Source organism: Macrotis lagotis, chromosome 5, assembly GCF_037893015.1.
Source record: "Macrotis lagotis isolate mMagLag1 chromosome 5, bilby.v1.9.chrom.fasta, whole genome shotgun sequence".
Lineage (NCBI taxonomy): Eukaryota > Metazoa > Chordata > Mammalia > Peramelemorphia > Peramelidae > Macrotis > Macrotis lagotis.
Window position 1 is genome coordinate 263,309,928 of NC_133662.1, and position 24,395 is coordinate 263,334,322.

General features: G+C 39.1%; 2 protein-coding genes across 13 annotated transcripts in view; one reads left to right on the forward strand and one right to left on the reverse strand.

Annotated features, from left to right (window-relative positions):
• GIGYF2 (GRB10 interacting GYF protein 2) overlaps window positions 1-24,395 on the forward strand; it is a 182,014-nt gene that overhangs the window by 94,136 nt on the left and 63,483 nt on the right. Inside the window, exon 1 of one of the 11 annotated variants that reach the window (XM_074189696.1) lies at window positions 11-17,505. The exons of the other annotated variants lie outside the window; for them this stretch is intronic. Coding sequence (XP_074045797.1) covers window positions 17,493-17,505 — 13 coding nt within the window. The 5' untranslated portion in view covers window positions 11-17,492. Of the gene's footprint in view, window positions 1-10; window positions 17,506-24,395 lie in introns of those variants that run through there. 11 annotated transcript variants of the gene reach the window in all.
• On the reverse strand, window positions 12,119-17,239 carry KCNJ13 (potassium inwardly rectifying channel subfamily J member 13). 2 transcript variants are annotated; one of them, XM_074189699.1, is made up of 3 exons: window positions 17,108-17,239; window positions 16,387-16,868; window positions 12,119-13,692 (listed from the first exon to the last, which is right to left on the reverse strand). In XM_074189699.1, the coding sequence occupies exons 2-3, from the start codon at window positions 16,850-16,852 to the stop codon at window positions 12,236-12,238; spliced, it is 1,923 nt and encodes a 640-aa protein (XP_074045800.1). In that variant the 5' UTR covers window positions 16,853-16,868; window positions 17,108-17,239; the 3' UTR covers window positions 12,119-12,235. The 2 variants fall into 2 exon arrangements, with proteins under 2 accessions (XP_074045800.1, XP_074045799.1); XM_074189698.1 differs by having other exon boundaries at window positions 16,387-17,239.

The following is a 24,395-nucleotide window of genomic DNA, read 5'->3' on the forward strand; positions in this document are numbered from 1 at the left end:
GTATGTCATTTTGGGCAAGACAGTACTGTGAAATTTTTCTGCTGTCATGAGGACTGGGTCATTTCTTAGCTATAAGTGACCTTTTAAAAGGAAGGATGTTTCTTTTGGAGTATAAATGTCTCTCTTTAACAATTATAAATTCAGGTTTTAAGGAGAATGAAAGTTCTTTTTTCTGTAGCCTTAAGAATCCAAAAGATGAAGTTATAGGAAAAGCCTGACCAATGTTGGCCTGCAAGGCATTCTTGTTTCAGTATCTAATGCTAATTGACTTGGGGTATATGCAGGAGGCTGCTGCTTCCCTCTTGAAGATGCTGGATCATGGCATAGTAGCCCCTAGAAGCTGGTCATCCCCTTCACTTTTCAGTAAGCTCATTTTGGGCAGGGCTATCATTAGGGTTGCAATACTGGGTTAGGAAACAAAAAAGAAACTACTTATTACTATGAAGAGAAAGTCAAAACAGGAGAAAATGACACCATTCTAATTCCAGTGACAGAGAGATTTTCTTTTTATGTTTGTTTGGGTTTTTTTGTTTGTTTGTTTTAGGTTTTTACAAGGCAATGGAGTTAAGTGGCTTGCCTAGGCCCACACAGCTAGGTAATTATTAAGTGTCTGAGGTCGGATTTGAACTCAGGTACTCCTGACTCTAGGGCTGGTGCTCTATCCACTGTGCCACCTAGCTGCTCCAACAGAGAGATTTTCAAGAAAAGATTTCCTTTATATTGAAATAAAATCATTGATATCCCAATTTTCTTTCCCTCTTCTCTTCCTAACCTGGGGTTTGATACTTTCAAGACAAGAGGAGGAAAATGGATCTTTCTAGTCAGTGGGTCTAAAACTCTTAAGAAGCTAATCACAGATGACATGTGATATTATGGCTTGAGTGAACTTGTCAGGTGTTGAGTGGTAGAACATTGAGCTGTAGTGTTGCCGTCTTTCCTTTTAGACTGACCTTCTCGAGACCAAGGTTTGTCTTGTGCCTCTTACCCACAGCACACTGCATTATAGTTGACACTTAATAAATGTTTATTAACCAACTAACTTGTGTGGCCTAGTGAAAAGAATGTTGGGCTTTGAGCTACCTTGGCAATTCATTCCCTTCTGCTCTCCAGGGCTCTGTCACTCAGTCATATGAAGAGTTGGGATTGGAAGCTCACTAATGCCCTCCCCAGCATGGTGTTTAGCTTTGAAAAGTGTGAAGCACAGCATAAGCCATTTTTCTGTCAATATTTCAGGGAAAATGAAAGATATAGTTGAAAGGAACATCAGTGCCAATGCACAAAGTACTCTCATCCTGAGATTTCCTCTGTGCTTTTAAAATGATTAATGATAATAACAACTGACATTGATGTAACTGGTTCTTGGTTCCTGTCCTTCATTATCAAAGAAGACCAAAATGACATCACTGTGTTTGTATCAAATGACAGTGTGTCCGACTGTGACTGATCAGACCAAAATGGGCTTTGAAATGCTCTACCACAAATTGTCCACGTGAACATGTGGGATTATTGCTCTAAACTTATGGATGTCTTGTTTCCTTTGAGCTGCTTCCATTCCGCCTCCCTCATAGAGTACAGCCCCCTTCACTGAAGAGGGCACGACCTGCTGGGAGGTCCTGTGCCAGAGTCTCCCATGCTATGCAGTTTTAAAGTTCTTCAATGAGATCTTCAGGGCATCTCAGTATTGCTTCTTCTGACCCTCTTGTGAGGACTTGCCCTGGTTGAGGTCTCTGCAAAATAGTCTTTTTGGCAAGCACACATCTAGCATTCTAACAATATGACCAGCCCATCATAGTTGCCTTCTGTAGTAATGTTGGAATGCGAGGCAGTTTTTTTTAAATTAATTTTTATTAAAGATATAATTTGAGTTTTACAATTTCCCCCCCTATCTTGCCCCCCCCCCACAGAAAGCACTCTGTCAGTCTTTACTTTGTTTCCATGTTGTACCTTGATCCAAATTGGGTGTGATGAGAGAGAAATCATATCCTTAAAGAAGAGAAGAGAAGTCTAAGAGGTAACTAGATCAGACAATAAGATATCTGTTTTTTCCTAAATTAAAGGGAATAGTCCTTGAACTTTGTTCAAGCTCCACAGCTCCTTATCTGGATACAGCTGGCACTCTCCTTTGCAGACAGCCCAGAATTGTTCCTGATTGTTGCACTGATGGAATGAGCCAGTCCTTCAAGGTTGAACATCACTCCCATGTTGCTGTTGGGGTGTACAGTGTTTTTCTGGTTCTGCTCATCTCACTCAGCATCCGTTCATGCAAATCCCTCCAGGCTTCCCTGAATTCCCATCCCTCCTGGTTTCTAATAGAACAATAGTGTTCCATGACATACATATACCACAGTTTGCTAAGCCATTGCCCAATTGAAGTACATTTACTTGATTTCTAATTCTTTGCCACCACAAACAGGGCTGCTATAAATATTTTTGTACAAGTAATGTTTTTACCCTTTTTCATCATCTCTTCAAGGTATAGACCCAGTAGTGGTATTGCTGGGTCAAAGGGTATGCACATTTTTGTTGCCCTTTGGGCATAATTCCAAATAGCTCTCCAGAAGGGTTGGATGAGTTCACAGCTCCACCAACAGTGTAATAGTGTCCCAGATTTCCCACAACCCTTCCAACAATGATGATTGTCCTTCCTGGTCATATTGGCCAATCTGAGTGGTGTGAGGTGGTACCTCAGCGAAGCTTTAATTTGCATTTCTCTAAAAATTAATGATTTAGAGCATTTTTTCATATGGCTATGGATTGCTTTGATCTCCTCATATGTAAATTGCTTTTGCATATCCTTTGACCATTTGTCAACTGGGGAATGGCTTTTTGTTTTAAAAATATGACTCAGTTCTCTGTATATTTTAGAAATGAGTCCTTTGTCAGAATCATTAGTTGTAGTGAGGCAGTTTTTAATTCAGGTGTGGATCTTAATGTCTGGTATCTTCTTCTGCCAGGTGATCTTCAGAATCTTCCTTAGGCAATTTAAATGCAAGCAATTCCATTTCCTGGCATGGCCCTAGTAGATTGCCCAGATTTCACAGGTGTATAGCCATGAGGTCAGCACAACATCTCTGTAGACCTTCAGTTTAATAATCAGTCTGATAGCTCTTCTCTCCCACACTTTCTTTCGGAGCCTCCCAAATACTGAGCTAGCTCTGTGTCAACCTCAATATCAATGTGAAATTGTCCACAGTGTCTCCATTTGCTATCATTGATGGTTCCCCATCTGGATGGTGTGGTGCTGACTGATGGAGCACCTGGGTTTTCTTGGTGTTCATTGGTAGGCCAAAATGAGCACAAGCAGCAGAGAATCGATCCATGCTGTGTTGCATCTCAGCTTCAGAGGCTGCATTGAGGGCACCACCATCTGCAAACAAGATAAAACTGCCTCCACTTTGGTCTTGGCTTGTAGCCTTTTCAAGTTAAAGAATTTGCCTTCAGTGCAGTAGCTGACCTTGAGGCTGTGTTCATCCTCAGTAAAGGCATTTGATAATATGACTGAAAATATGCTAAAAAGCATGGGACCAAGGACATGTCCTCATTTCCCTCCACTGGTGGCTGGGAAATCTGGAGAACATCATTCACTATCCAGAACCCAGGCAAGCACACCATCATCAGATTGATGTACAATACTGGTGAACTTCTCCGAGCAACCAAATTTTAACATAATTTTCCATAAACCCTCACGATTGAGGGTCTCAAAAGACCTTGGTCAGATATCTACAAAGGTTGTATACAGACCTCTGTTTTGTTTCTGGTATTGTTCCTGGAGTTGTTGGGCAGCAAACGCCATATCGACTGTTCCTCTTCCCTTTCTGAAGCACACTGACTCTCAGGGAGGTGAGCATCTTCCAGAAGAAGGATCAGCTTATTGAGAAGGACTCTGGCCAGAATCCTGTCAGCAATGACGAAAAGAGGAATGATCTGTGATTGTCAGAGGACATTCTGTTCCTTTTACCTTTATAGAGAGGGATGATGGAGGCATCCTTGAATTCTTGGGGGATAACCCCTTCATGCCATATAACCTGGAAGATTTTAGTCAACTTTTGGATGAGCAATGGACCCCCCCCTCCTCACCCCTCCCCACCCCCCCCATCTTGTAGAGCTCAGTTGGAAGAGAATTCAGCACCAGGTGCTTTGCCACTTGAAAGAAGCCTAATGCCATTCAAAACTTCTCCTTCAGTTGAAACTTCAGCTAGGGACTGACTGACTTTAACTTGAGGTAAGAGGTCAGTGGCTTCTGCAGGGAAGTGTTCAGCCTCTCTAGGATCTCTCTAGGATCATGTCTAGATCTTAAGCAATGTGGATTCATCAGCACTGAGTAGTTGAGATGCACCATAGGTGTTTGGCCCATAAATAGCCTTCAGGACATCATACAAGTCTTTTGGTTTCTTACTATCTACATAAAACTGAATTTCCTCTGCCTTTTTACTGAGCCAGGAGTCCTGCATCTCTCTAAGCTTCTCTTGTACTTTACTTTTGATGGAATTGAACTCTGTCTTTTTAGAGATGGATGAACCATCCTGCTGGTCAACCCTGTGAAGTTCTCATTTTTCATTCTGCAGCTTTTGTATTTTCCCATCATTTTCATCAAACCAAGTCTTGATGTTTGCAGGTGTTCTGACCCAGATGAACAAATGCAGTGCTGACACCAGATCTCTGAAAGCTGCCCACTCTTCTTCTGCTCCACTGTGTGTTGGCTCAGTTTAGAGACACTCTAATCTCTTGACCTTAATTCTTCTAGTATCCATTTTGCCTTGGGACTGTCAGTGTGGTTGGATATGAATATTTGACTTGGAGAGGATGAGTTTGTGATCAGTCCAGCATTCTGCACCACACATTGCCTCTGTCACTCTCACATCCTGTTAGTCTCTTCTCCTTATGATCACACAGTCTGTTAGATGCCAGTGTTTGGTCTGAGAGTGCATCCAGGAAGTTTTGTTGTGTTTAGTTAAGTGGAAGACAGTGTTTGTGATGAGCAGGTCATGAGATACACAAGTCTTCAGTAGAAATTGCTGTTTGCACCTCCCTTCCTCTCAAGGACTCCCTGCCACATCTGATAATTTGCTCCTCCTCTAGCATTAAAGTCACCCAGAATTATGAGCTTGTCCTCTTTTGGTACATTGATCATAAGGGTCTTCAGGTTTTTATAAAATTTTTCTTTAACTTCATCAGTGTTTGCCATGGTGGGCGCATAAGGCACTGATGATGGATGGAAGCATGGCATTTTCCTGGAAGTGGCAATCCCATTCTCATGAGCTTGTTGTTCACTCCTTTTGGTAGGCTTTGGTACTCCTTTGTTGGTTCCTTTTCACTGTGTCCACTCCAAGAAAATGTGTTTCTAGCTCTGACTTCAGTCAGCTGGCTTTCATTTGTCAGCCTTGTTTCATTCAGGGTGGCTATTTGACTGAGTTCTCTTGCAACAAGAACTGTTTGCATTTTAGGTCTTTTGGATCTTGTGTTGTCCCTGAGTGCATACACATTCTGTGCTCTGATGGTGAGTGGAATCTTCTGTGGAGAAGTTTTTCTGTTTTTTCTTTTTTCTATTTTAACCTTGGGATGGGAATCCCCACTTGCCTTGGCAAGCAGACAACTTTTCGGGCACCTTTTCTGCCCCCTTCCTCACATCAGGAATTGAGTAATGGGATCCTTAAAAGGGCTGCTCAGGGGGCAGCTAGGTGGTGTAGTGGAGGGGCAGCTAGGTGGCGTAGTGGATAAAGCACCGGCCTTGGAGTCAGGAGTACCTGGGTTCAAATCCAGTCTCAGACACTTAATAATTACCTAGCTGTGTGGCCTTGGGCAAGCCACTTAACCCTGTTTGCCTAGCAAAAAACCTTAAAGGGGGGGGGGCTGCTCAGTCACCCATGGGGCTGCTGAATCTCATGCTGCTTTCAGTGGGGAAAAGATCGTATATCCTGGGCAGCTTGTGTGCAGGTTTGTGACTCCAGCTCCCAGAGTAACTGCACCTGCTGCTTCATCACTTTTGCCTGTCACCACAGGATTTTGAGGAAGGGTTATGAGTGATGGCTTTTGTTGTGTGGGTAAATTGGATCTAAGTGAGGTAGAGCAGCAGCACAAAGGCATCTACTCTTTTAGCTTTTGCAAGGCAATGGGGTTAAGTGGCTTCCCCAAGGCCACACAGCTACGTCACTATTAAGTGTCTGAGGTTGGATTTGAACTTAGGTGCTCCTGACTCCAAGGCCAGTGTTCGATCCACTGCGCACCACTTAGTTGCCCCCCATCTACTCTGTTCTTAAAGTCATCGCGATCCAACATGGCAAGACAGAGTCAAGACAAGTGGTGATAGCTCTAGATGCAGTGGAGCACTTGGCACCTTCATTTCTAACCAAGTTTGAAGTGCTCCACAGCACCTGCTTCAGTTGGCTTCATGGTCATTGGAACAAAGTGCTCTCTTCCACCTGTTCCACCAGTGGAAGATTTCGCATGCTTAGGTTAGATACTTCCCCACTACTCACCCATGAGTGTGAGACTCAGTTGGTTACCCTCCACCTGGTTTCTCTGGCCTGCCCAAATGGTTTACTGGTGTGTGGCCGCTCTGTATCCTCCAGCTTTTTGGAGCCACAGGTGAGAGTTAGGTGGATCAGGTGGACATCAAAGGGGGAAATAGCCCTCCCACCAAGGTCTTTTGGGGTTTTGTTTTTTGTTTTTTGGTTTTTTTGCAAAGCAATGGGGTTAAGTGACTTTCCCAAGGTCACATCGAGTTAATTATTAAGTGTCTGAGGTCTGATTTGAACTCAGGTCCTTCTGACTCCAGGACACCAGCCACCTAGCTGCTCCCATAGTAGGCTTTTTGGAATACACCCTATACCCCCTACATTGATATAACACTATGAGGTAGATGAATCACTTAACAAAAATTATCTCCTGAGACTTTGGTGTTATAAGTTTTAGTGCCCTCATTTTACAGATGAAGAAGCTGAGGCTCAGAGAAGTTCATCTATTAGTCCCTTGCCTCACGGTCACCCAGATATGCCAGGAGAATTTGACCCTGTGTTTTCTCTAGTATTTTATGGCTATTATCCTTTCTTCTACTCGGTTGAAGACTTAAAAGAGTGCTGTTAACCAATATTTCAAATGATTTCTAGGTGTTACTAAAGTGGATAAGAAATTATAGGAAGCACCATTAAACATCAGTCAGTGATCATTTCTTCTTTTAATATATTCATGTTCTCTTTGCTTAATGTAGCATAGCGAAAAGCCAAAAATCTCAAGTGAGCTCATGGAAAGCCATATATAAGGATTATAATTATACTTGTATTAATCCCATTAAGGTGATTTTGCATATAAAGTTTCTATATAAATAGTGTGTTCAGTTAAAAGAAGTGATTCCCTACCTGGTTCTCTGTTGGATCCACCAAGAGCATTTAGTTATAATTAGTCTTTATAGCCCCCAGTACTGATATTTGCGAGGATGTTGTCCTACAGTGTGTTTGGGGCTTATACTGAATATTTTTTTTTGTGGGGGGCTGGAATAAATGCTCTTCCTAAGACATGTTTAGATCTTGACGTTGCATTGATTTTCAGGTCATTGTGCCCTAACCCCTCATGTTGAAAGCTGAGGAAACTAAGAGAGAACTCTGATGCCTGTATATAGATAGGTCAGGCAACAACCCCTTAGGCTGAGTGCACCAAAGGAACCTCTGCTTCTCTCTCCAAATCCAGCTTGCTTTGCACTCTCTAGATCCCACTGTTAAAAGTATGGAGCTCCTTCAGGTGCTTGTTAGTCATCACTCAGTTTGTTCCCATTTACTGTGATGACCAGTAATGAACTCTTACAATCTGCAGTGGTTGTGGAAAGAAGAAAATTTAATGTGCACATACTTTCTGTGAAGTGGAGGAATGTTTTGGGTGAAGCAGAGACTTCAGTTGCCTGCCACAGAAAGATTATGAGCCAGTGGGATAAATTCAAGGATACGTTTTATACAAAGTTTCCTAGTCCCTTCTAAGTAATCCAAATGTCAAGGACTAAGATGATACTAATAAACTCAGTGGATTTTGTGATGTGATTAAATGGTTCTAACTAGCTCCTTCTGATGTCAAGGACTGAGAAACTGAAAATGTTGCCCCATAGCTACCAGAAAAGGAAATTTTTTGGCTCATTTGGCCAGATATGAGGATCTTGACCTTCAGCTATGCCCTGAATACTTCATTCCACTGCCTCCCCGGAGTTTATTCATAGCAAATTCTGCAAGATGATTTCACAGTATCCAAAACATACCTGAGAGAGGTCATATGAAGTCCAAGACATGACTAAGCAAGAACTCCCCTGTCTACCATGTCTGACACATGATCGATCATCTGCCTTTTACTGAGAAAATCTCTAGAGGGAATAAGAACTACCCAGCAGCCTTTTAAGATTGCGGCAGATGTTCCCATAACAAAGAAGTAAGACACAAATATAAACAAATAAGCAGCTGTTGTGTGCTCTTTTGGACATGTTGGAGATTATACATCAGAAAAATGAGGACCCTGGACCTCTTTCTTCACTTGGTTACAGGTTGTATTAAGGAAATTATGTCAAAGAAAGTCTTTTAGGGGAAAAGGTACTCAGAGTCTCAAGATACAATTATCAAAACTCAAGTGCAGCTTTGTTTTTTTAGATTGTGGCTCTTTATGACCCTATTCTGCGTTTTCTTGGTAAAGACACTGTAGTGCTTGGCCATTCCTTCTCCAGCTTGTTTTCAAATGATGAAATTGAGGCAAACAGGGTTTGAGCTTGGAAGTTAAGTTGTCTGAAGTCAGATTCCAACTGAGGAAGATAAGGCTTTACTGATTTTAGGCCTAACACTATCCACTGGGTTCCTAGCTGTTCAGTACATCTGATACTACCTCCTAATTGGAAATCTCTGTTGGTCAGTTGTGATCTAGTAATTTTGTGGTAAGATAGAGACCTCTTGGTACTAATCTTTAAAACAAAAGAAAAGAAAAACAACTTTTCACATGACAAATAGCTATTCACATATATCTTAAAGAAGGCCTTTTCTCAGTGCCATTTTTATCCTGCTCCATTTTAAAAAATGCAGCAAGCATTAACTTTATAGCCCCTTGTTTTATCTTGGCATACTATTATAAATATGTGTCCTGGCCTTACTTGGTCGTCACTAATGCAGTCTTGACCTTCCTCCATATGCGTTTCCCATATAAACCTAAGAAATTCAGGGTTTCAAAGAGAGTTGGGGCGAAATAGCCTTATGACAGTTTGGAGAGAATTTAGCTATTCTCATTTTATAAGTGAGGGGTAGTTGTTGTGTTCTGCAAAGAAATTTTGGAGAATGGTCCAAGAAAATTCTAAAAGATCTTGGTCATTAGGGTAATTGAGGAGTCCTCTGAGTGTGTTAAACTTGCTTACAGATATACTAGGAAAGGAAATAGAACCAAGACAGCGTGGCAAGTTTACTTGCATGTTAGCAAAGTATTTGATCAAGTTTCTTATGCTTATAAAAAAAATGGGCAGAGAGGTCTAACACAAGACAGTTCAGTTATATTTTAGAATTGATTCTGGGGCTTGACCCAAAGAGTACTTATTCAGATAAAAAAGTGGAGTTTGGAAAGAGGCCTTCAGTGAGATGCCACAGGAATCTGGACTTGTCTCAGGACCCTGGATAAAATGAGAGGTGTTCTCTTAAGTAGACAAATGGCACAAAAGTTCCTATGACTATGTAACACACAGAATAATTAAAATTCAGAAAGGTCTTGAATGAGTTAGGACCAATGGGCCAAATTAAACCATGATAAAATGTAATAAGAGATAAAAGCAGCCTTATCCTTGGTTTCACAAGTAAAAGATGGGGAAGACAAGAATGACCAAGATGGGATAGAATGGAATTTAGTGGCCAAGCAGATGGACACAATTCCACAGGGGATATGGCTGCCATAAGATTTGGTCTTGCAATGAGTGTTATATCTTCCAAGAATATGGAGATGGTACTCCCAATTCCACTTTATTTTGGCCAGACCTGTAAAATATTGTCTTTAGTTCTGCATGCCATATTTTATTTAGCAGATATTGATAGATTGGGGAGAATCCTGAGATATTGTACATTAGAACATAAACTGAAGTTAGATTCCAAGAATAGTTTTAACTGGAAACAGAAGCCTCCAGTTGAGGTGGAGGAGAGTTTGAGAAGTGGCCTTTTGGTGGGTGAAAAACTTTATTCAACCATTTGAGAGATTATTACCCAGAAAAGGAATTCTGACTCTTAGGACAGTAGGACAGAATCAGAGGCCCATTTAGACTTCATAGTAAGAACTTTCTTTACAGTTGACGGTGTCCAGTAATAGAATAGACACAAGATTTGATGAGCTCCTCTTGAGAGGTCTTCAAGGAAATTCTTAGATGACCACTTGCCAGTTAGATTTTAGAGAGAATTCTTTTTCCAAATAGAGGTTGCACTGGATGACCAATTTTATGATTCTCTTATCCTTTCATGGGTCTATATTGTACCTATAATCAGTTTCTTCCTTCCTACATAGATTAAATTTTTAGGTACTGAAATTGTGAGATCCTTGATTAATGATCAAATTAATACATCATTTGAAAGAACTGACACAAATTCACTTAAAAAGCAAGTACTACATCCAGAAAGATGATTAAAATATAATTACCATAGAATAATAGAGTTGGAAGGAAGCTTAAATGTCATTGAGTGCATCCTCCGTGTGATCTTTTGTTTTTTCAGAAGAATCTATGTGCTTTGGATTTAGAAAAGGAAATTTTGTACTTAATTCTTTGATATGTATATATCCACATGGGATTATTATTGTTCCTTTGCCAGTCTCTGTAGTAGTGTTATATTTAAATGTTGTTTGTGTTTTGAAATCCTTAAATTCTTATGAGTCTTTCAGATTATAATATACCTTACTAAGTTACAGTGTAGAATCATTTGTATGTTTTCCTTTCACAATGATGATGTCATTTTTCAGGTTGATGATTTGATTCTGAGTTTGGCAATAGGTAGTGTTTGCTCATAAGGTCTTCAGAGGAATCAGAGGCCCTATGCTTGAATCCTTACTCCTGACTCCCTGTGTGACTTGGAGCAGATTAACTTTTTTCTGCCCATCTTTGCTCATCTACCAAATGAAGTGGTTGGAAGAAACATGATCTCTACAGTTTCTTCCAACTTTAAGTCAGTGAAACCATGATCCTAACAAAAATCTGTTGTAGTGTATATTTTGTTTTTGACTTGTCTTCCAGCTTTTATAATTTCAATAGGAATAAAAATGTTAAATAGTAAATCCTCATTGCTATAAAAAAATATCGTGCAAAAATAAAATATTGACTATAGTTAGTTATTTTAAATAATGTACTTTAAGGTAATTGGTATCCTCTTTTTTAGTAAATCAAAGTAAATCAACAAATTCTAAATCCAAAGCACAGAGATTCTTCTGAAAAAACAACAAAGTAAATCAACCTAGTCTCTCTTATGGCCTTAAAACGGATCTGAGGAAAGTTACAAAGCATATGTATCATTTTTTACATCCAAAATAGTTTACTACTAACTTTAAAATAGTCCCCAGAGAGTATTTTTGTCTTTTACTTGAGATTTTTTGAATCATATCTCACTTACATAAGAATTCTCTAAATAAAAGTCTCATGTCTTTATGAATTTCATCATTAACTCTTAAAATTAAGACCAATACTTAATGATCTTCATTGTTTCTAAGAACTGTGATAATTTATACAACATAAACATTGTATCCAAGGAGAATTCACATCCCATGGAGTGACTTCAAATTGGATTTATATAGATTACATTAATTTATAGATTTAAATAGGATTACCTTGGGTAGGTTTATGTTTTTGTCTTTTTGAGGTAACCTTTTATGCATTCATTGCCTTTTACCAAAGAAAATCAAATCATAATTAAATGTCATCAGAAAATATTTTTTTCTTTCAGGCACTGTAATTTTAATCAGTTTAGTGTAATCAAGTCATAGAATTTTTACTTTCCCAGATTCTAAGTATCCAGAGCGTCTGCAGTTAATTCATTCATGAGTCTGAGTTTATGTGGTCCTATCATACTTTGTATGCCCTGCTATAATTGGGAGGGAAAAATGATAATTGGCTTAGCAATGATGAGGGAAAAACAGTTGCATATCCAGTTAAGTAGTTTAATATATTTTTTAAAATGTAGCCATGTTCTGAATCTATTCTGCTAGCCCAGTCTCAGCGATCTGAAAGTTATCAATGTCTTGTCCAGTAAATAGTGATTCCCTAAGCAGTCCTATTTGAGCTATTAGAGACTACAGAATTTGGGTGTCCAGGGATAATTATGTCAAAATTCGAACTTTTAGAGACTGCAGCACTTGCACTTCCAGGCACAGTTTTGTCAAAATTCGAGCTTTTCGAGAGTACAGTATTTGGACTTCCAGGGATAGCTTTGTCAAAAGTCGAGCTTTTAGAAACGATGGCATTTGGATGTTCAGGGACAAGTTTGTCAAAATTTGAGCTTTTTGAGAGTACAGTATTTGGACTTCCAGGGATAGCTTTGTCAAGAGTTGAGCTTTTCGAGATGATGGCATTTGGATGTTCAGGGATAGCTTCGTCAAAATTTGAGCTTTTAGAGATGATGGCGTTTGGATGTTCAGGGACAGTTTTATCAAAATTCGAGCTTTTCAAGACAATGGCATTTGGATGTTCAGGGATAGCTTTGTCAAAATTTGGGCTTTTTGAGAGCACAGTATTTGGACTTCCAGGAATAGCTTCAAAATTTGAGCTTTTAGAGATGATGGCATTTGGATGTTCAGGGACGGTTTTGTCAAAATTCGAGCTTTTTGAGACAGTGGTAGTATTTGGATGTTCAGGGATAGCTTTGTCGAAATTCAAGTCTTTCGAGAGTTCAGTGTTTGGACTTCCGGGGATGGCTTTTTCAAAATTCAAGCTTTTCGAGAGTACAGTATTAGGACTTCCAGGGTTAGCTTTGTCAAAAATCAAGCTTTTAGGGACAGTGACCTTTGGCTGTTCAGGGATAACTTTGTCAAAAGTCAAGTTTTTCGAGAGTACAGTATTTGGACTACTAGGTACAGCATTATGTGTAAAGTGTGTGGGAGTTGGACTTCTAGGGATAATTCTGTCAAAATTTGACATTATAGAGAGTATGGCATTTGGACTTTGAGGGACAGTTTTGTTCAAGCTTCTAGAGACCTCAGTATGTACCGGTGCAGGGATAATTTTGTCAAAATTCTCCATTTTGATAGAATATGCACCTTTCTCATCTCGTGTCAACACAGAGGCAAAATGATGATGCATTACAATCTCAGATAATACATAGGATGTCCTCCTTTGGCATACTTCTCCTGTGCCGTCTTCTATAGCTGAGAGAAAAACAACTATTTCAAAGTATCCAGGATCTTCATGGTAGAGGAAAGCAGCTAAAGGACTCGAGGGTGTAATGGAGTGATAGTAGGTCAGTGGATAGATGAAGATTGGGCACTCTTCAGAATTGATACTGTCAACGTGGAAGTTTACACTCGTCTGGTACAGTTGGTCATCTTCTAGTTCCTGGTAGAGAACAGCAGCGACCCGGACATCGGTGAGTGCTCTATGTTCAGTGTTGGCCACTTGAAAGATCAGATTTGGTTCACCATCTACGTCAGCTATCACTGCCAAGTGAGTAAAGCGGATCCAGATTGCTCCATTCTTTGGATGGGAAAACTTTGCCACAAAGGCACCTAGATTAGAAATAGTTTGTTTTGTTACAAAACTTGTAACTAATACTAATTAACTTTTATGAACTAGTGTTCCAAGTGTTGGGCTTTAGATAATTTTTCTTACATTAAGTTAGATATGATATAAGATTAGGTTTATATTTTAGGGCTTTTTTTGATATGAAAATATATGGTAGTAGCTTTATATTTTAGGTATCATTTTTTTAGAATAGATTGGAATTAGATTCAGAGAATCATGTAGCCTCTTGGAATTGGTTTTGCTTAACTTTTGAGAGAATGTTAACTTTTTATGTGGAGCCTGGAGCAATTTGTGTGTTGGTAAGTGCATGTTGTGTGAAAATTTTTCAAAAAAAGAAAATGTCTTCTTGGCATATATGTCTTCACTGTAGCTCTAAAGGGAGATCTTTTTAATATGAATAGAATTTTTTTGGTTGGAATAGGAGAATTCCCTCTTCCTCATTGATTGGATTTTGGATAGATTTCATTGGCATAGTGACCTTCCAGCTCTACTGATATATATATAGTCTGTAATTCTAGAGAATTGCTGAGATCTTGAGAAGTTAAGTGACTAGACCAAGGCCATAAAACTAGGACTATCTGACAAGACCACACTACAACATTATTCTCCAAACTTTTTGATTGCAGACCTATATAAGTAAAAACATTTTTTTTATCCTGTGCCCCCAATTGGTAAGAACTTTTTTGAACTCTCTCCCCCATGTGTGTATTATTCATTATACATGTACTACTCCATCAGTCATTATATGGGTTGTTAAACTTAACCCCAAATAAATATTTAAAAATGTCATACTTTATCTTAGAATCAATAATGAGCCTTTGGAGTTTTGAGAAGGTTGGTGACATGGTCTGATCTGTACTTTAGGAAAATAATTTTGTCAGCTTTGGGAGGATGGATTAGAGAGGAGAAAGATAGGCCAATTAATTAGGTAGCGATTGTATTAATTCAGGCAAAATGGTTGAGGTCCTGAATTAGAATAATCTCTGGGTCAGTAGAAAAAGGAGCCAGCTGGTAGTCATGAAGAGACAGAACTCACAAAATCTGGCAACTAATTGGATATTTGGGAGGAGTCCTGGAAGACAGTGTGGCACTTGGGAGAATTTGTGTCCTTAATAGTAGCCAGGAAGTTTGGAAGAGAGGAAGGTTTGGTCTGTGGGGTTAACTGTGACACATTCAAAAATGGAAGGGGATGGGCTCTTGCCACAGCCCAGAGGTATTGGGTGGGTGGGAAAAGAGGAGAGGATATCTTGAGGATGGAGCCAAAAATGGAATTTCTGTGCCCCAAAGGGATACTACTGTCCTTGAAATGGGATGTTGAGATGTCCCTATTGGAGATACTTTGTAGAATAAAAGAATTGTTAAGATAAGGACAAGTATGCTCCTATTGTGTGAGAACATCTTTCTAATTGTTTCCATACCTTTTGGACACCCCAGTTTGAAGACTGCTGCATTTTTCTTTCTCTTATTAGGAACCTGCTTGCTTTGTGTCTCCTATTTTTGGACTGCTAGGGGTATGTGGAGGGGCCATGAGGTAAAGGCAAATGCTCTTTGGTAGTTGCCAGACCCTTAAAGCTGAAGGAGGTGCATTAGTCCAAGGAAAATGGTCTTAATGATTTGTTGGGGATTGGAAATAGTGCTTCCTTGAGAGTTGGTAGATCTGCTTTCTGATTCTGTAATATATCATTTCAAATAATTGCTAACTTTGTACCAGTTTCTATTATGGTCCTTTACAACTTTTAAGTATTCATTGTTGTGAATGGCCTCAGGGAGTGTTACTTCTGGGAGGCAAAGTTTTTTTGTTTTTTTTTTTACCTTGTGAAAATATTTATTTAGAGCTTATATTCGTGTAAAAACTTTTAAGTAGTTGCATTTATTGCTTCCCAGTTAACAATCTAAAGCCTAGGACTGGTCAGATGATTTGCTAAAGATCACAGCAAAACTAGGACCTGAATCTTTCATCTAATATTTCTTCAGGGAATTGAGGAAGACATTTGTTGAAGGTGTTAAAAAACAAGTTTGTTAGTCCTAATAAGGGCTTCCACCTTACTTGAGAGTCTTCCCCAAGGACTTTTGGTAACAGATTTGTGACCCAGTTTTTCAGCCTTGTTTCTAGTGGATTTTTATCTAGGGAGGTTATGCCGAATTGAGTCTACCTCATGTAATACTGACTCTGGTACTAAAGTCCCAGTGGAGGCTCAAGAAGTATTACTTGAGATGTTGAAAGCAGAGAGAAATTCTGACTTAACTGGAGAAAAGAGAAAAAATATGCAGAAAGCCATAGTTCACAATTTGAAAGCTAAGTCTTCCCAACTTAGTTGCAAATTCTCCTCTTGAGCTTCCAACTTGCTTGCTCTCTATTAACCCCTTCAAGCCAGGAGAAATGTTGGAAATAGCAAAGTCTTTTTCCCTGAACAAAGAAAGACAAAATGTATTTGACTTTCTTGAAAGGGTGTGGAATTCCTCTGGAGTATGCGGATTTACTAGCACAACAGTTTCTTCAGGATGTGACTTTCTAAGGAGGTCTCTTTTAGCTTAGAATTATTTCTAATTCTCTCACTTGGGGGTAAAGGAAGGAAACCTTTTTCTCTCTTTCTCCCTTTCTCAGAGGCTATCCTCTGAATTTCCTATCCTTTCAAAACACTTGGTTCCATTTTTGAGAGAACAAAAAAGAAATTTACCTGTGAGTACAGCGTCGAACACTATTCCCACGAGCATTTGGATGACCAGTATTACAATTCCTCTTATACATTTACCACTGAGGTACATGTAACCATAGCCAATCGTGAGCTGTGACTCTATTGAGAAGGCGAAGGCAGTTGTGAAACTGGTGACGTGTCTGATACAGATAGTATGGTTTTCAGGTGGTGCTTCATGATCTAAATCAAGATCATCATTCGTCCTAGCTAGAATATACCAGAAAATTGCAAAGATGAGCCAGTGAGCCACATAAGTGGCAGCAAAGAGAAACAGCATCCATCGCCAGCGCATGTTCATTAGCTTTCCCCACATTTCATGGAACCTGACGTGGAGACCCTTCTGGGCTTTTTTGTGTATTGTGCTATGGCCGCCTTTGGTCATCATCCTCTGGTGGGTAATCCGTGGATCTCGGAACGCACGACGCATGAACTTTGGCTGGTGCAGCATCTTTGGCTGTTATGCTCTGAAACCAGAAGTATCTATTAGTAGTTGATGGTTAGACAACAAGCACTAACATGCGGTCTACTGAAATCACACCAGCCCAAGCTATTAAAGTAGCTGTCTATTCCTTTCAGGGAGCTTGTCTTTGGCGTCACACGTACTCATGAAATACTTGTGGATTGGATTGCTTTTTCTAGAGTTGACAAAAGATGGTTTGCATACGTCTAGAAAGAAATAACTTTAATGAATTGTGACTCTTACTTTAAAAAGCTGGAATTGATGACAAGTTCAGTTTCTAGATGCTCTACAATTTCCGTGGCACGACTTTTGATATCACATAAACCTTTATCACTCTAGCTCCTCAACTTGCTTGACTGTACAGTGACTTTAGGAAAAAAACTGGTGCAAAGATTTTAGATAGGCACACCCTAGAGACAGAGAGGTGTGAACAGCATATGTAACAATGAAACATAGCAATGCTTCATCCATCTGTTCATTCATTGTGTAAGAGGAACAGCCCTAAACAGGTGTCATTTGCTCTGGAATTTTGTCCTTCTATAACTCAGCACGTGTCTGTGATCCTGGGCTAGTCACTTCCTCATGCTGGGTCTGAGTTGCCTAATCGAACCAAAGAGCTGTTTGACTAATGACTTCGAAAGGTTTTCAGCTGCTAAGATTCTGTGATTTTCTAATGACCATGTCTCTTCCCTTATCCCTTTCATTTAGTGAATTCCAGGACCTCCAGATCAAATAGAAATTATTATTTGCTTTTAAATCCTTCACAATCTGGCTTCCTCCTCTCTTTCCAGGCTTCTTAAATCTTATCCCCCCCCCCCCCCCCCCCCCCCCCCCCCAGTATAGTATGATCTAGTGACACCATCCTCCTGGCTGATCCTTGCACAAAGATGCTTGGTCTCCTGCCTCCTTCCCCCAAATGACCAGAGTGCTTCCTCTCCTCTGCTTCCTCAACTTCTTGATTCCCTTCATATCCCAGCTCAAATCCCACCTTCTTCAAGAAGCCTTTGAGAGTCCCCTGCATGCTCCTGCCTTCCTTCTGTAATTGTTTGGGCAGAGTTGTGGTGGCAACTTGTTTTTCCTGGTAGGCTCTGAGCTCCTAGTTAGTTTGGCCCTCTTTTTGTGGCCTTGCACTCCATTCAGCCCATGGCTTCACCATAATAAGCTCTGAAAGAAGAAGTGCCTGTTTTCTGACTGTTAGACTAGTTTTCATGTAGGAAGATACTAGGTACTCCGCTGAAGGGAGTGTTCTAAAGTGACACATCCATGTCTTAAGCATTCTTTGTTTCTGTGACTTGTGTGGAGAAAAGGGCATAAGTTTGAGAGATCCCTATTTTTATGCTCCCCCTTTCTCATCAGCTCTTAGGCTGTTCTATGAAAGAGGGGAGGGGAACAGCAGCTCTTTTGGTTTTGTCTTGTTTTCTCTAGCATCCAGCTTGGACATTGGAACCCCTTAAATAAATTCTTTCATTTGATTGTGACTAAAAGAGAGAGTTTAAGCTGGAATTTTTTCCTAATTTATAGGGTCCCTGGTTGTGAAAGGGGAAATATAAACAACTGCTCTAGAACTATTTAAGTAGGGGTTTTTGCACAAGTATTAGTTATTTTTTAAAAAGCAACATATTTCAAAAGTTGAGCAAAATGAATCACTATGCCTTAAGAAGTCTAATGAAATTCCAGTTTTAGAAAGATGATATGCCATATAATAAAATAAAAAAATTGAAAAAAAATTTTAATTGCCAGGCTCTCCCTGGGGATCTGGTTTTCCTTAGTCAGGGATCATTTTGTGTGTTTCACCTGGGCTCCCCCTTAGGTGGGTCAGGTCCTTCTTTGATGTGCTAAGGGACCTCTACAAACAGAAAACAAAATGAGGACTTTTCCCTACTAAATACACCTTTAAAAAAATGCATCCAGCATCCTGAGCCTGTTAGTTTGGGTTTCCATAGAGAAGTCTTTTCATTACTTCTACAGCCTTTACTTGGATTAAAAATATTTAAGAAGGATCCTAGCAGAAGCATTCAGCATAGAAACTGCTCCTGTGACCACTTATGCTCTCAGTAGACATTGACCTGACTCGGAAGGCTGAAAAATGTTTTTTTGGGCAGCTCACAATTGTTCACTGAATGAATATTCAATTGTCATTTAATTCCATTTTCCTTCAAGTCTCAGTTTGAAACCTTTTTTCTTCCAATTGGGCCATTGGATTTGAACCCTCAATTTAAAATAGTTCAGAAATGTTTAAAAGGGAAAAAGAACCTCCTTATTTTCCAGTTACTTAAACTTCACAGTTAGACATTTTAATGCTAGATTGTCCATTAACACAATTAAAAAGAAATCATGTCATCTTATCAATAGTCCTTGAAGTATAATGAAGATTACAAATGAAATAACATATTTATGTGTAATCAGACGCTTAAATAAAAATGATTATATATGTCTGTCATCTCATTTAGTGTAATGTTCTCTGGGCATAATTATTTAATAACCAATTTTGTTAGGCATTATACACAGTGTTTTAGGAGATACAGCCATTACTTTTCTGGAAGTTCAAGACTTCTCCAGAGGTAATTGATGTATGTTGCAACAGATGGAGTCTGTGCTGGCAGAGGGTTCTGTTAAGCAGAATGGCTTGTGGCCCTGGCAATCCACATAGGTTTACTTTCATTTTCTCTCAAGATTTCTTCAAAGAAGAATAAAATAGAAATTAACTCACTATCTTCTATCATTCTTTTAGGTCTACATGTGATTTTGAGTGCAGTGACTGCTGATTTGCATGTTTGTTTGTTTTTAATTCTGTCTGTTCTCTTCTATGTTATGTCCATCAGAATTTTTCCCTTCAAGGACCCGTGAAGCATAAGTCAGTTAAGTGCTTCCTATTTGCAGAGAGTATTAGGAGAGTTTAGTTAATAAAGACCCAGGCCCTGATCTCCTGGCACTTATCTGACCAGGCTGATGTGTCATATACACCCATCAGAGTTGTGATTACCAGAAACAGTGTCATCCTTGATTTAAAAGTTATGAACAAGTCAAGAAATCTGCTTCACCTGGGGTCTACACATCTTCACACTTTAAGGCCTGGGGTCCTTTGGGTTAGAGAGCCTAGAGCCCAGCGTTACTCATTACAGCTTTGGCCATTTGGATTGTGATAGCTCAAAAGTTTCCTCCTGCTTAGTGAAACTTGTGAATTGTTTAAAGCCTTTTCTTATAAACATCTCATCATTAAATTCATTTTTGAAGAAATGAAGTTCTGCTATTTGAGTTTGAATTGTACTGCCTCTACCCAGCACAGTTCCTGTATGGTCCTCCTGCCAGTTTTATGTCTCTATCTCATGACCCCTACGACTCTCTTCTCTGTTCTCTCTTTTGTTCTCAACAGTTTAAATATTTCATTTTCTTACCAAGGACTTTGCCTGATGTCATACCCTGGAGTGACTTTCATTTTTTTATTTTTTAAGTCGCCTGGGATCTTTGCTATCTTATGGATCAGACTTGCCAGACCATGTTCTGCACAGCCAACAACAATGGGCTTTGGGCCCCAGTTGCTGCCATGGATATGACCCTTCATAGGTCACTTTCATCTTCTGGAGCCTCAGGGTGAATTATGCAGGAGTTGGACCAGATAGTAACAGTAGTAATAGAAAACATGTAGAGGATAGTATAAGGTTGGCAAAGCAATTCACTCTCATAACAATTCCAGGGAATTGTTGTGATTATTATCCCCACTTCACATTTAATGAAATTGAGGCAGAATTTCCTATGGTTGCAGAGTTAGAAAGTATCTTAGGCAGGATTCATCATACTCATGTCTTCTAGTACTGAGTTGAATACTTTATCCACTGTGCCTTGACCTCTAGTTTTTCTGTTTCTAAATCAAGCCCATATGTTGCTTTTCTATAGTTTTGCAGATTTCATTCACTATTTTGTAATTTATCTCTAGCAATCAGTATATGTAGATTTTAATCACCATTCAATAGGTTTCTCAGGGAAAAAAATTGTCCCTATCTTTTTCTATTTCAGCTACTTTTGTACTATCTGCAGAGTTCTTCATCCTTTGGTAGATTAAATTTTGATTGAATAAGTGAGGGTGAGGGTGATTGATTTTTATGTGGATGTTGTTGCTGATTTAGACTTAGTTGATGTCCATCAACTAAAATGCCTGAAATAAATAGTAGAAAGGAAAGTTTGAGAGAGTGTTTGTTTTATCTGAGTGATAGACCAAAATTTCTCTCACACAGTTACTCATTTTTACACAATTGATAAAAATTATAAAATAATAGCCCATTCAGACCAAACAATAAGTGTTTTACTTTTTATTCTTTAATAGGAATAACTTTGTTTTCCCCATTCTTAATCATCAGCTTAAATAGGGATTTAGAATTAGAATATAGTGAGGGGTGGAGTTGGGGGGGCCATGGTGGTGTGTCTATAGGTCTGTGTGCCCATTATTGAAAATAACAACTATGACACCATTTAAATCCTTTGTCTTTAGAATGTTCATTTTAGGAGTTTTTACTCTTATAATTTATCCTTACTAGAGTAAAAAAGCAAAGCATCACTTTATTAAAAAAAAGTCTTTTGAATTCCTTTTAGAGACTCATTTTGTTCTCCAGGGAAAGTTCTTGAATCGTAATCAGATACAGGCATGAATTCAGTGAGCTGATGAGAAATACCAGTAATATTTTCATCAGGGCTAGCTATACCATTTCTATTATTTGAAAGTAAATAATAACTTTACTTCCACCTTTCTATTTATATTTTCATAGAATTACCCATATTGGACATAAGTGATTTTTTATCTTAATCTTTCTATCTATCACTACTACCCACTAATGAATAGTTTTGAATAAATACTTACCAATAGTTTTGAAGCTTTGGCTAATGTGCAAGGATAGGTCTTTAGGAAATCTTGGAGGAGTATGTCTCTTAGGCAAACAGTTGAATCTACAAGTCTAGTTTGTAGTGTTCTCTTGTTGAACTGGGTTTACGGTTCACATTCCTCTGTTTATAATGCGGTGGGGGCTGTTTTCTTCTGAAGCTGAAGTGATTGGCCACTTAGACTGCAGGGGGGCCAATTACTTTTGATCGTGGTAAAAAGAATGCTGGTTTGTTAGGAGGTCTTTCTTTACCCACACAAATCTTAGCAGCCCTTGAGAAATTCTCCAAAACTTCCTTGGAGAAGGGTGCATTTTTTTTTCTCTAATCAGAATCCGACTTTAATAAGTTTACATAATCTTACTTAAGGTTTTTACTTAATAAGTACAAAGGGATAAAATTCCTTACAACTTTCCATTTGGTCTTCTCTTTCCTTGTAGGCTAAATTTCAAAGTAGGTCTTGAATATTTTTCTCCGTTCACTTTAGATCAGATTTATTTTGGTGAAGAATGACATAATCAGAGATCTGAAAGAGTCTTAGCAGTCTAGCTTCCTTCTTTTACAGATGAGAAAATAAAGATTTAAAATCCCCAAATCATGTTGGTGATAAAACCAGAGCTAGAATGGAGGGTTAAAAATAGGCCATGAAATTACTATTTTTGTTTTTCAGATATCATTCCTTTTAGAATGACTTACTGCTTTCTGTACTATACCACTAATAATAGATCATTGGGGGAAACCTCTCAACATACTTTTACTTCAGTCCAGTAAGATCTAGGGCCTAGCTTTCCCAGTGACTTCTTTGTAGAACTACAGAAATGTATCCTAAAGCCAGCATTTAAGGGATTTTTACTTTGATAGAAAATACAGTGAATTTCTGGAAAAAGAGGTAGATAGGACACAATCATTTCAACTCAGTGACATAGTAGTGTTTAGCTGGAAGTTTTCTGTGTCCTGGGGAGTAGGGGGTGGGGAATAGCTTTGCTACACCCTACAGGGCAATACGTTTTCTTCCCTTCCTCCCCATTAGCTGCTGATGTAAGAATTTTGGTCCAACATCCTTTATAAGAGGATCTGAAGAACAAAGACTCTGTGTCTTGCAGGTGGAGCTATTGGAGACCTGCTGGGAAAATTATTAATGTGAACCCATGTAATGCTTCTTAGGGACTGAAATCAGCCCTTGGGACTTTGGCTCTTTTTGTCAAACAAACAAAAATTAATTCTTTCTTTGTTTAATTAATACCAAACATTTCAATGCAAGTTCAGGCATAGCGTCGAAAAATCTAAGTATTGTGGAAGATAAAACCCTGAAAAGGACCCATGGGGTAATGTTTTACTCATTCCTCTTTCCTTCATTTAGTAGTAGAAATGTTTACTATTGGCTGATTTTTTTTTTTAAGATTCTGAACACTATAGTACATCTGTGACATAAGCAGATAAGATGTAGGGCAAGTGGCTTAGGATTCTTCATTGTCAAGTGACTTCTATAAGTAAGTGTCTTAGAGAGTAGTAGATTGAAATTGGGAAGTATTAAGAATAGTTACAACCTCAAGAAGTCTTAGTTCTAGAATGTAAATTTTGAACTCTTGAGGGACACAGAAGTTTATTAAATGAAACTGGTGTTCATTTAATAGGATTTTGAACTCTTTGTACAATATTTTTGAGTCTTGTCAAATTCTCAACCAGGAACTGCATTTCTTGGAAGGAGGCATGTGAAAGTGACAAAATGAGCCTCCTCCTTTATGACAATTTCCCCTCTTCTAATTCAAAATAGAAATCCTGAAAAATAGCAGTTTTTCCAGAAATGGCCTCAGCTGAAAATGAAGTCAACTGGAGATAAGAGCTTAAAAAATAGTTATAGCAGTAATGTAATAAGAGCACCAGAGCAATGGTAATCTAAAATGATGGAATTAGGATAACATCAGCAGTACCACAAGGGATTTTGCAGGGCAAATGGGGTTAGGTGGCTTGCCCAAGGCCACACAGCTAGGTAATTAAGTGTTTGAGGATAGATTTGAACTCAGGTACTCCTGACTCCAGGGCCAGCCATCTATCCACTGCACCACCTAGCGACCCCACTCCTGGTTATTTTGGATTGATTTTGTTTCCAAATGATAGTGACCTAGTCATAAAGAGCTCGGATCAGCTGCATTTATACAGTGAAATCAAAGTTCTTTGTGCTCTAGCTTATTTTGTATTTCCTTCCTGGCTAGAATCTCTCCTGATATATAGGCTTTTAAAGATGTGCATTTGTACTGTTCTTCATGTGGCCTTGGCTTCTGCCCTGCCACCATCTAGAAATTCTGAGGACTGCCAAGATTCTGCCCTGAGCTTCAGGACTGTCCCATTGCACTTTACTTCCTCAAAAGCCAGTCTCTGTCCTAAGAATTGTCCTAACTGGAGCTTTTTGCCTTTAACCACACTGCTACTTTAGCTGATTAGAGTTGCTCTGTTAACTGTAATTGTTGTGATCATGTCGCAGTGGATAGAGAAGAAGGGAGAGCTGATTTCTGAGTTAAGAAGACTTGCGTTCAGGTCTTGTCCTTGACTTGTACTGAATGTGTGTGTGACACTTGGCAAATTTCTTCACCTCAGTTCCCCCTTGCAGCTCTCTTAAGTTGATTAAGGAGCAGTAAAGTGGCTAATTTTATTTTAGGCAAGT

Coding starts and splice junctions, on each gene's coding strand:
- KCNJ13 (XM_074189699.1), bottom strand. CDS start 16,852: ATGCTGCACCAGCCAAAGTTCATGCGTCGTGCGTTCCGAGATCCACGG. Junction 13,693..16,386: donor GTTCGACGCTGTACTCACAG/GTAAATTTCTTT, acceptor TTTCTAATCTAG/GTGCCTTTGTGGCAAAGTTT.